At 32.3% G+C, this 12,462-nt stretch overlaps 1 protein-coding gene across 1 annotated transcript; it reads right to left on the bottom strand.

Moving 5' to 3' along the window:
- Nucleotides 1-1,290: 1,290 nt before the first annotated feature.
- LOC111885712 (zeaxanthin epoxidase, chloroplastic) lies at nt 1,291-6,508 on the bottom strand. The gene is made up of 16 exons (XM_023881956.3): nt 5,844-6,508; nt 5,506-5,668; nt 5,334-5,408; nt 5,089-5,189; nt 4,897-5,012; nt 4,332-4,543; nt 3,949-4,040; nt 3,697-3,811; nt 3,505-3,608; nt 3,375-3,420; nt 3,059-3,123; nt 2,885-2,971; nt 2,746-2,800; nt 2,571-2,659; nt 1,704-1,791; nt 1,291-1,595 (listed from the first exon to the last, which is right to left on the bottom strand). Exons 1-16 carry the CDS (start codon nt 6,344-6,346, stop codon nt 1,515-1,517), a joined length of 1,992 nt encoding a protein of 663 aa, XP_023737724.1. The 5' UTR covers nt 6,347-6,508; the 3' UTR covers nt 1,291-1,514.
- Between the last annotated feature and the right edge of the window lie 5,954 nt (nt 6,509-12,462).

Here is a 12,462-nt window from a genome sequence, read left to right as displayed (position 1 = left end):
GGTCCTTCACAACAAAGGAAGCACACAATCACTCCAAAAAGCTCAAAATGCTTAGAATGAACTAGGGTTTTCAAAGAGGGTCAATCTTGAGATGGAGGCTGGTAAAGGGAAAGGTCTTGGGGGCCATAATGATATTTAGATAGTGCACAAACCCTAATTATTAGGGTTTGGTCTGAACCATGTACGCCCGACATACCGGAGTACGAGCAACGTACTGGCATGAGACATAGTACACTCAGCTTACCAAGGTGTACGCCCCGCATACTCGAGCAACATCTAAAAGTCATAGATTTTGACATCGGGGACCCTTCTTGCAACAAATCAAAACTCAAGGGTCCAAAATCAAACCTAAAGGAATAGATGTTACACAAATTGGCTTGGGTTTTTGTTTACTCGACATTCTAAAATTGGTTACTTCACTACTTTTGGTGGAGCTCCAATTTCTTAAAAAACAAAGAAACACTTTGTAGTGTCAAGGTCATCTAAATATGGAGCAATGATTGCTATAGTTAGTGAAATCTTGTGGATCATGTGGTTAGTTTCTCATGTGGAAGCATCTCAATCTGGGCGTACTTCTCTTCACCATGATAACGAAGCGGCTCGTCATATTGCTAACAATCATGTCTTTCATGAACGAACAAAACACGGGAGATGGACAACTATTTTGCATGTAAACGAGTAGAATCTAGATAGATCAAGCCTCTTTACATCAATAGTAAAGATCAAGTTGCTGATATTTTCACTAAACCTCTTGGGATGGATCAGTTCTGGCTTTTACGTGACAAGCTTGGTGTTCGAGATCTTCACGCTCCAGCTTGATGGCAGTGGCAGATGTAGAATGCTATAAGTGGGGTGCATAGACTTCACTTGATTGTAGGTTCCACCTTATATATTTTAGATAAAAAATATTTTTTGATATGCTTTTATAGGTGGCCCCACTCGTGTTTGGCTGGCATCCTTTCAAAAATTACAACTTTGTTTCTTTCTCTGGATATTTTCTAAAACCTAAGGCTCGAAGGTATGTAGCGGGAAGGGCAAGTGGGAAGGTTACCCACGACTCGGAGGAGCAATTACATTTCAAAAAACTTCACCCTTATCACTCATGATCTTATTCAAGGTTTACATATATAAATAACCGCCCAAATTAAATGCCTCTATATGGTGTTATATAATAAACAAAGGCTTCAAAATGCTCCTTTATGTGATTTTGCAAACATTTTTTATACATACAAATTTTCAGTTTTTTGATCATTATACATATATACCACGTTTTATGTAAACATAAAAAAATATATATATGGATCACATGATCCATAGCAAAAATGGCTTTCATTTCTTGTAGCACCTTCATATGTATCTATACATAACCATACTCCATAACTTGCTACAAATTCAAAAAAGGTGGCAAAAATCTCCAGCCCTTTTCTGTGTTCTTCTGTTTACTGCTAAATTCTGTACAATTTTCACATTGTATAATAACTGGAAAAAAACGTATTTTTCGTGTCTACAAATTCTCATACTGTCTGGAGAATTCGATTCTCTCCCTCCTTGGACATCTTTGGTGGCTCTCTCATCACCTTTACCCGAAATGCCACCTACAAAATACATGTCAAAATAGTATCTTATCAGATTCAAACATCTAGTCAAAATGCATCTCTTTTTTATAAACTATGAAGTACTTGTTATTAGTGTGTGTTGTTTACCTTTTTATTTGGACCAAACTCAAGAACATCAGATGGATGAAAGCGAGCAGGGAAGTTTGGAGGCACACGATATCGCCTATCTTCATTGCTGTAAGTAAAACAAAACAGTTGGATTTTTGAGATATTACTTCATGAAAAGGTATGCTAGATTTGCATAAATGTGTGATATGTAGGCTAAAAGAAATTCCATCATGAAAAGATGCAAGATTTTCATAGATGTTTGATATATATGTAACGAACTTAGATTTTTGAGTTATGAAAAGAATATTTACATGTTTACAAATGCATATACATATACATGAAGATCAGATTTTTGAGATACCCCTTCATGAAAAGAAAAGAATTACATGTACAAATATCCATTGACGTGAAAAAAGATCAATATTTTTACATAGTCCATCATGAAAAGAAGATTTGCAAGTATACATACACATATACATATGCAAAAGGATCACATTTTTTAGATAGCCCTCTTAAAAAAGATACTTACATGTATACATATATATAAAAATTAAATTTTTTTATATGTCTCTGCATGAAAAGAAGATTTCGATCTATAAATATATAGAAAGATCACATTTTTGTGATACCCATTAAGAAAAGAACGTTTACATGTATAGATACGCATATGCATATACATATACGTATACGAAAAGATCACATTTTTTTAAATGCCACTTATGAAAAGAATATTCACATGTATGCATATACATACACATGAAAAAAGATTAGATTTTTTGAGACACCCCATTATGAATAGAAGATTCCCATGTATACATACACATATATATATATATATATATATATATATATATATATATATATATATATATATATATATATATATATACGTATATTTATACTTACTCGGTGATATAGGTACCATGTTCACTCCTTAAGTCAGTCACAAAAAAGGCACCATCCTTGCAACTTATTCGAGCATGCAATTTTGAAATCTAAAATCAAAGAACAAAACCACTAATTAGCAATGAAGAAGTAAAATCATATTAACCATAAATAACACAAAAAATTCAAAACAAACCTCTGGTGAAGAGATGACTATTGAATTTCCAGGTATACTCGTGTGAGGTACACTCCTACAATATCAAGAAACATAACCATTTAGAACAAATTCATATTCTATTTCATTTTAAAAATTTTGTAATTTTTCATCAACTTACCCAACTATACACGGTTTTTTCTCATCACGGCTTAATGAAATTGGGTCAGAACCCACATTTTGACTTCCAACAGGAAGCAAAAACCATCTACCAAACACAAAAAATTTTAAAAATTAAAATTAAAAGAAAATATATTGGATTTAAAAAGCATATTTCATGTGAACGATTACTCACTCGCCACCAAGAATGCGTTCTATAGCATCATCATCTCTAAACCAGTTTTGAAGCTCATCATTTGCCTTCATAACATCTTTTCGTGTTAGTAGTAATACTTTGGCTTTTGAAAGTCAAACAAGGTATTTTTGCTTTTGAAATTGATTCAGAAGTAACCAACTTTTAGACAAAAACTTAATAACAATATCAAAATGGATAATAAGTAGTACGGATTTGAAAAGGAATTAAGATTAAAAAAGTAAAAGAGTAGCAAACAATTATAAGTTTAGCCAACACATGTTTGACTTTTTTAAAGTCAAAGGAGGGGTTAACTTACTTTATCAGTGAGTCTACACTGCTGGGGTCTCCCTTCAAGATTTGCCCTACAAAAGAAAATATATATAAAAATTTTGTTTTTTGACCTTTTTTATAAAGAAATCTAGTTAATTTCTATATATGTCACTCACCCATTTCCACCAAGAACCCAACTAAGCATCAATGGCATTCCAATAGTAATGAAAAATCGTCCACCAACACGTCCCGGATGTGGGATTCTGAAATTTGTTAAAAACTAAAAAAAAAACAAATATTATACACAAAAAAAATTGGTTTCTAGATTTGGGTATTTGTGTAATTTGATTGGTGTTTTGAAATCTTACTGATAGTGGACCAAGTCCAACGCCTAAGTAAGCTTTGTAAGTTGATGCCATTATTGCAGCCATTCTTGCTAATCCATGTATAACTGCAACACGTAGTCTTCTTGCATCTTCATATCTAAAGAGATGAAAGAAGGCGAAAAAAGGGAGAATTTCTTTTAGATTGTTAATATATGAACTAAGTTTTCTTGATTGAGTATATTTATAGATAGCAAGTTTAAATTAGAAAAAAAAAATGATTAAAAGATTTGTTACCTCCTTAGAGAAGTGGCGATATCTACACGAGCTCCTGACTCGATGCTTCGACTCCAAGCTTTATCAAGCTCAAGGGCTAGTTGATAACTATCCTATTTTTTTTTAAATAAAAAATAAAACAAGTGTTATATGGATACATGTTTTAAAAATAATATTGAAAAAAAAATGATGGCAAGCTTTGGGAAAATTGAAAATGTGTTTTCCCTAACTTTCTCGGTTAAGTCGTTCTTTCTGTTGCATTAGGTCAAAAAGAAACACAAGCTTATATAGCTTATTGGATTAAGACCTATCCTATCAAGTCCATTAAATAAAAAAGAAATAAAAACTAAACTAAGAAATATACCTAAATTAAATTTTAATTCATTAAAGTTAAATAATGTTACCTCAATTGCCATGCAACCTCCTTGACCCAAGTTAGGTTGCATTGCATGGACCGAGTCTCCAAGCAGGGTGACACGACCCCTTCCCCATGTAAACTTTGGGGTACGGTCAAATATATCTCTCCTTAAAATCGCTTCTTCATCCGTCGCAAGCAACAAATCAACCACATTATCACACCAACCTCCAAAGATTTCAAGTAATCGCTCCTTTTTACCTAAAACGGTTATCAATAAAGTTGTTAATTAATCATTTCTGCGAAAGGGTTATTCTTCCGGCAACCAGCAACCCCTAAGCTGACCCACACAGAACCAAGAGGACCATGAGAGATGTAAATCTGACACACAGTGGCCCATTAGGTTGTTGACAAAGAGTCCAGTCCACATTGGAACTGAAACTCTTACACTGCGGCTGCTGAGCGTCGAACCTTTAACCGTTAATGCAAGTATCCAACTTTTGAGTTTAATACATGCGAAAAAGTTTGAATCTTGAATTAACCGATTTTATGTAATCCAAATTTATTTTGAATAGATATTATATATAACCATTTTCGGAGAAAAAAAAAATTACCATTAGGTTTATCGGAACCGCCGGCTGGTTCGTTGTGAAATGCATACCATTGCATTTTTCCACCCCCAACATCAGAAGAAACAAAGTATTGTTTGTGCCCCAAGAACACCCGATACCTAACAAAAATACACAAATTAATCAATAAATAAATAAATATGAAAACATAAAGACAATAAAAGGAGACAATTGTACCCAACGGTGTCGATATCCGGGGGAATAAAATCAGCTATCCCAGTGTAACAAGTGTAGCCCGAGTATGTCACATCCTTTGGCCCAAACAAATTCTTCCGTACCTATTTATATCAGTATCAGTATCAGTATCAGTATCAGTATCAGTATCAGTATCAGTATCAGTATCAGTATCAGTATCAGTATCAGTATCAGTATCAGTATCAGTATCAGTATCAGTAAAAAACGGGTATTTAACTATTGTGTACCTTTGACCATATTCCATCAGCACCAACTAAAAGATCACCTTCGAAACGTTCTCCACTTTCAAGTGTCACAGAAACCTGAATTAGAGCATATCACGTGAAATTACGAAAATACCCATTAACTAAATACCGAAAATAGTTAGAATTGAAAGAAAAAAAAGGTTAAAGATTCTACTTTTTCACCATCGTCCTCAAAGTCGACTACATTGCTACCATTTAATATAATTTCTTCCCCAACAGCATCTGCTAGAATCTTTTGTAATGTCATTCGACTTATAACTCTAGTAACTGGAAGACCCCTTTCTACTGCAGGAGTGAAAGTATCAAACTTGCAATACCTGATAATCGGCTTTATATATCAATTAATGCGATCGATAAGTTATCTAATTCACAAATTGTAATCAATTTTATAAACTTCAAGTTCCGAATTACAATAATTCGATCAATGAATCCAGAAATCAGTTGTAATATGATATGTAAATACGAATGAAATGAAGATCGTTAAAGGCTTACCAATTACCAGAAACGCCGTCAACTAATCCGTTAATTCGTTGACCAGTGATGCAACCAGCTTTCATAACTTCATCAGCAACACCAAAATCAATTGCTTCTAAAGCAGCTAAAGCGTTACTCTGAATCTGAATCGGACCTCGATACTGTCCTTCACCTCTAATCGCACTCAGATCTCTCTCAAAAACCACAACTTCGAACCCTTTTCTCTTTGCAGCTAACGCAAACACCAACCCGCCAATTCCACCTCCCGCCACCAATACTCTTACGTTCTTCTTCTTCTCACCACCTCGCTCCGCCGCTTGTGGTGGCGATTCTGCCAGTACAGCTTTAACGTTTGAAGAAACACCGAGTTTCTTGAACAGCGACGACGACGACGACGACCCACTTCTAAATTGGTGGTGTTTGGAGTGGATTGAGTGGAGGAATTCAATTGGGAGGTGGGTTTTTGAGTGGAGTGTTGCTGTTGGGTTGATTGAACTGCAAAATACATTGCAATTTGCCATTTTTAGCAGGTTTCAAGAAGTAATTTTTTCAGAGTTATATCTAGTTTTGGGGAAATTATGAATGGATGTGTTGAATTAAATGGGGATTGATCATGTTCGGTTGTGGTGGAGAGATAAGTGGGAGTGTGAGTCAATCCAAAAGGGAGACTTGGAACATGGAGAACCAATTATAGAGATTCTTGAAAGCCATGTGGCAATGTCTTGTTACTCCATTTCTTTTTCTATTAACAGAAATATCTTTGTGGCGGTAATATTATATTATTATTTTCTATTTTCTATGGGGTTACGTGGCATGGATTAATTACATATATACCCCTAAACTATGTCTTAGTTTTCAATATAGCACTTCACTAATGAGTTTTTATACTTTAAACCCCATAAAGTCATGGCTTACACACCTATAACCTAAACGATATTGAGTAAATTACAGAAATCGTCCTTATGGTTTGATCAAAATCGCACGTTTGGTCCCTAATTATTTTTTTGCACTCAGATCGTCCCTGTGGTTTGATTTTGTTGTGTTTTTCGTCCCTGTGGTTTGATTTTGTTGCATTTTTCGTCCATTACATACATAAAGTTAGGGATCAAACATGCAATTTTTACCAAACCATAAGGACGAAAAACGCAACAAAATCAAATCACAGGGACGATCCGAATGCAAAGAAAAAGTTAGGGATCAAACATGCAATTTTGACCAAACCACAGGGACGATTTCAATAATTTACTCTATTTAAAAATAGTTTTTTCTTTAAAGTTTTTTTATTAATTAAAATATCTATTTTAATAGATGATCCCAAGCATTTAGTATTTTCTAGTCTTTTATTTTTATTTTTTTTAGTTTTTATCGATTTTAATCCCTATATTCATAAAATATATTTTAATATCATTTAAATATATTTTCAAATTTTATTTTTGAGTACTTAATCTTTTTATGTAAATATACAAATAGTTTGAATATATCTCATAAAAAAATATATCATGAAAAAGTTAATTGTTAGAAAAATACTAAAGATAATAAAAACATCATAATATATTATTTAATAGTTTCTTATTTATTAATATGTTGATATCCACTGACTTTATGTTTTATAACTTAAAGTGTGGATTTAAAAATTGGAAAATTATATTAGGGTAATTTATATAACATGTGAGAACTATAAGACACATTAGTTAGTTTCCTAAAAAAGCTTTTTAAAATATTAACTATTAAAGGTTACTATAAATATAACATGACAAAAGTAAAATTATTTCAAATGTTAACAATTGGAAAATCCCTAAGGCTAAACGATATGAATATCATGCCACACATATGATGCTTATGTGGTAACCCATCACTCAAAGTCAACATCAAACCCCACCCGTAACTCTCCTTCATGAGTGACTTCTCTCTCATTTCTAAAATTGGTTATTCTTTATTTCTTCGTATGAGTGAACACCACGCCTCTCTCGAGTAGAGTTGATATGGTGTAATGATTGTGATGAGGTGGATTATATTATGTCGATACGATGTGAGAACCAAACCCAACAACGTAAGGGATTTGAAAGTTATATTTTAAATAGGAAAAAATTGATTTGTTTTATACTTAATTTAACTATTTAAACACTTAAATAATATTTCAAAGGCATAATGACAGAAAAAGTAACGAACGTTCAATTTTTGTTTATATTTAATCAATAATTTTTTATTCTTTATTACCCTTAAACTATTTGAAATTGTTCATATTTTCCCCTTATGACCGGTCATAAGGGTAAAATATAACATTTTCAAATAGTTTAGAAGTAAATAAAATTAAAAAAAAAAATTCAATGACTAAAGAAAATTCATTACCCTCTCACTAAAGTCCAATGATTAAATGTGAGCATACTTTTTCTTATATTACGTTTTAGTAAATTATGTATTTTTATTAAATTTTAGTAACATTTGTCGATAAAGAAACTTATAATATAAAAAAAAAAAAACAAAACCACAAAAATGTAAATAAAAAATACGAAAAACTGAAACCAAAAAACCAATGACTTTGTATTTTCTAAAATAAAAAATAAAATTTTCGATCTCGTTTTGGTTTAACAAAAAAACGAATCATTATCATCTATAGTTGTTAAGAAATTGTGTTTCATGGTTAGAAATTACGTTGCATTCTTAAAAAAAATAAATAAATTAAAAACGATGGTTTTCTAAAATAGTTATTAAATATTAATTGTTTTCTCTAAAACCTTTTAAAATTACAAATGATTTTTTTTGAGAGAATAAATAAATAAATAGCAGCATTTCACATAAATTGTTAAAAATGTAGCTGTTTTTTTCTAAAAAAAAGCATAAAATATTTGTATAAAGGTAATGGGAAATCGGGTGATTTGGGTTCAACGCTTCATGAAACATGTTAGCGATTAATCAATTCTCTATGTCTTGTTAAATAACTATAAACTCCAATAATATCTAAATTTTAATGTATCAATGTATGTATATATTCTTTTATAAACAACATATATGAATTAATGTATGTGAATTTATATATTGTATTGTTTTATAACATAAAATTTATACATAAAATATTGGTATAATTTTTATACATATAATATTGCATAATTTTATAACACAAAATTTATTCATCTAATATTTGTTTCGTTTTGGTTTTTAGTTTTTTTTTGGGGTTTGTTTTTTTTATTTCATAGATTTCTTCATCACACAAATATTGCGAAAATTTAACAAAAACGCATAATTTGCTAATACATAATACAAGAGGAAGTTTGTTCACATTTAGTCATATAACATTTTTTAGAGGAAAACGAACTTCCAATTTTGTCCACATTTAATTATTAAACTTTTTTTCATTCTTTATTTGCCTAAACTATTTGAAATTTTTTGAATTTTACCCTTATGATCGGTTACGACCGATAATAAAGGTAAAATATGAACAATTTTAAATAATTTAGGAGCTAACAAAGAATAAAAAAATTAATGACCAAATCTTAACAAAATTGAAAGTTCTTTACTCTTTCGATTCATTATCCCTATATCAAAATAGTCATAAGATTTTTATTTACATTTAGGATTTCTGCAAGGAAAATTTATTTTTTATATCATTTTTGTTTTTTTCACACCGTTATTATTGATCTCTTATTCATTATTCAAATGATAAATAAACAATAATATAATATTTGTTTATGTTTGTATATTATTACTATACCAAAGTCCCTAAATAGAATAACTATGCATATAGTTTTTTTTTTTTTTTTTTTTTTTTTTTTTTTTTTTTTTTTTTGTTACGGACGAGATAAAATAACATAAAAGAGCTAGCAATGCGTTAGAAACCATTACAATAAGATTGTTTCTAGATTTCCATAAACACCATAACACCGAGTAAGACAAGGCCATGAACAACTTGTGTTTTCTTTTGTCCTCCTTCAGAAAACTAGCCACCGAGATCAAGGAGGAGAAGCACTTCGGGGCAGCGCTGATAAGACCAAACAAGGAACAAAACCACTTCCAAACCATAACAATGAACTCACACTTAAAGAACACATGCACAACTTCTTCAACCTCCATGGAGCAATTCAGACATAAAAATGAACCCATGTTTACCCCTATGAGAGAGATTAATCGCCAAAGGAATCCTATTTTGCAAAAGCCTCCATACAAAACAATTTACTTTTAGCGAGACCCAGCTAATTCAATCAAAAGTACCCGAAAACGCACCTAGAATCAGCCTCAATCATTCGCATCCTCAAAGAAGAAGTTGGGAAGTCTCCAGAAGTAGTGCACAACCATCACCAAGAGTGAGAAATAGGGAATAAAGAAATATTTCCAAATTTACCCTTCAACTCATTTAACGAATCCAACTCTTTCCCTTCTAGGTGCCAATTCCAGCCCCAAGTCATCTCTATACTCCCACTAGACTCAATGTTGGACAGTCTATCAATAACTCTATAGTTCTTGTTGGATTCAGTATGACACAACTCCATATACATATCTTTGAGAATTAAATCCTCCAACCATCTATCTTTCTAGAAAAAGGTATAATTTCCCAACCCTAACCTTCTTAACATGATAGAATCCAAGCTTTACATTCCACTCATGTAAATTGATTTTGACCTTAGCAATAGAGTACCAAACACCATGGAGAGTAGCCTTAGCAATAAGCTTACCATCGATACCATCTATCTTATGTCATGCTGTAATGCACATCGACCAAAGACTCTTTCTTTATGTTTTGAGTTTCTACACCCACTTAGCTAGAAGAGCCACATTCATCACTCTAAGACACCCCACACCCAATCCCCCTTTTTCTTTAGGAAAAACAATGGTCTTCCATGAAATCCAATTGATTTTTCTGTTGTTGACTTTACCGCTCCGTAAAAACTTTCTCCTAATTTTTTCCAAACAATCAATGACTTTCTTAGGAGCCTTGAAAAGAGGGAAAAAATAAAGAGGAAGAGTACTCAACACCGACTTAACAAGCGTGATTCGTCCACCAAACGACAAGTTATTAGCCTTCCAAGAAGATAGCTTCGATTTAAATTTATCCACGATAGAACTCCAATGCTTGGCAAGCTTCAGATTTGCACCAAATAGGAAGCCTAAGGTAGGTGAAGGGAAACTTACCCGCCTCACAAGTCAAAATACTACCTAAATTCTCAACTTCAAGATCATCAACCCCTACTCCAAACACCTTACTTTTATTTTAATTAATTTTCAACCCTGACGCCATGAAGAAGCACCCTAAAAGTTTATTAAGGTTAATAAGACATCTCAAAGCATTCACCAATAAACATCACATCATCAAGGTAGATAAGGTGAGATAAGATATTACCACTCTTAGGAAGAGTAATAACTTTGAAGAGATGATGATCACAAGCCTCCCTCATTTTAATACTAAGAGTTTCCATGGAGAGGATGAAAATAAAAGGAGCTAAAGGGTCTCCTTGCCTAACTCCACGCCTAATAACAAATTCCTTAGTAGCAGAACCATTCACGAGGACCGAAGCTATACCAGTCTTAAGACAACCTTTGATCCATCTTCTCCGCTTCATGCTAAACCCCATTTGCTCCAAGACTGAATCTAGGAAACCCCAATTAAGAGAGTCAAAAGCCTTGTCAAAATCAATTTTAAAAATAAAAACTTTTTTCTTATTTTTCTTCGACCAAGTAACCAATTCATTAATAATTAAAGGCCCGTCAAGAATACTTCTAGCTTCAATATATGTTGATTGCTCAATTCCCACAAGTTTATTCATCACCTTTTTTAAACTTAAAGAGAGAAGTCTAGACACGATCTTATACATACACCCAATCAAGTTGACCGACCTATAATCTTTTAGAAATAAAGAATCCTTCACCTTTTGGAATGTGCGAAATAAAAGATGCATTGCATCTTGGACTAATGTTTTCACTTCAAAGTCTTTGACAAAATTGAACACATCATCTTTAACTGTCTACCAAAATCTCCCAAAAGTCTTTGGAGTACTTTACAAGACCATATACTTTTCCAAAAGTTAGGAAAATCATAATGAAGGTCACGAAGTTATGATAGGTTTTGATACAAAATATAAGTTTGTTTTTCACAAAAACCAGCAACGGAAGATTTTAAAAATAACAAGTTTATTTTTAGTTCATAACAAAACCAAACCATCATGGATCCATCTAAAGAGGTTAGAATAAAATTAAAAAAAAATAAAGAGTTTTTTAGAATGACAACCTTTGAAGCTTTTGGACCCACTTGGTTTTGGGATGTTGATGAAGATAGCAAAAAATCAAAGAGTACGATTTTCTCTATGTGTATCAACCATCAAGAGTAAGGCACTTGGAATGCTAGTTCCTTCTTGTATTCTTGAGTGTCTTAAGCCTTTAAGTGCTTAAATCAAATAAGCACTAAAGGAGACAACTCAATGAAGCTTTTAAACCACCAAAATAACTTCAAAAAGAGAGAGATAGGAAGAGGGTTAAGAAAGTTTCGGCCATATGCTTCTTTTGAGAGAAATTATGTAAGACTTAAAAGCACTAACTCAAAACTCATGCAAGAATCACTCTTATATAGTCCATGCGAAGAATATCACACCACCAAACCTGAACGGCGGTAACATTCGAGGCGGAGAACGTCATGTATAGTATCACAACA

This window comes from Lactuca sativa, chromosome 3 (assembly GCF_002870075.4).
Source record: "Lactuca sativa cultivar Salinas chromosome 3, Lsat_Salinas_v11, whole genome shotgun sequence".
Taxonomy (NCBI): domain Eukaryota; kingdom Viridiplantae; phylum Streptophyta; class Magnoliopsida; order Asterales; family Asteraceae; genus Lactuca; species Lactuca sativa.
Note: the sequence above shows the minus strand (reverse complement) of the source record. Positions and strands in the feature narration are given on the sequence as shown.

Coding starts and splice junctions, on each gene's coding strand:
- LOC111885712 (XM_023881956.3), bottom strand. CDS start 6,346: ATGGCAAATTGCAATGTATTTTGCAGTTCAATCAACCCAACAGCAACA. Junction 5,669..5,843: donor GACGGCGTTTCTGGTAATTG/GTAAGCCTTTAA, acceptor GCCGATTATCAG/GTATTGCAAGTTTGATACTT. Junction 2,660..2,745: donor TAGTCATCTCTTCACCAGAG/GTTTGTTTTGAA, acceptor CTTTGATTTTAG/ATTTCAAAATTGCATGCTCG.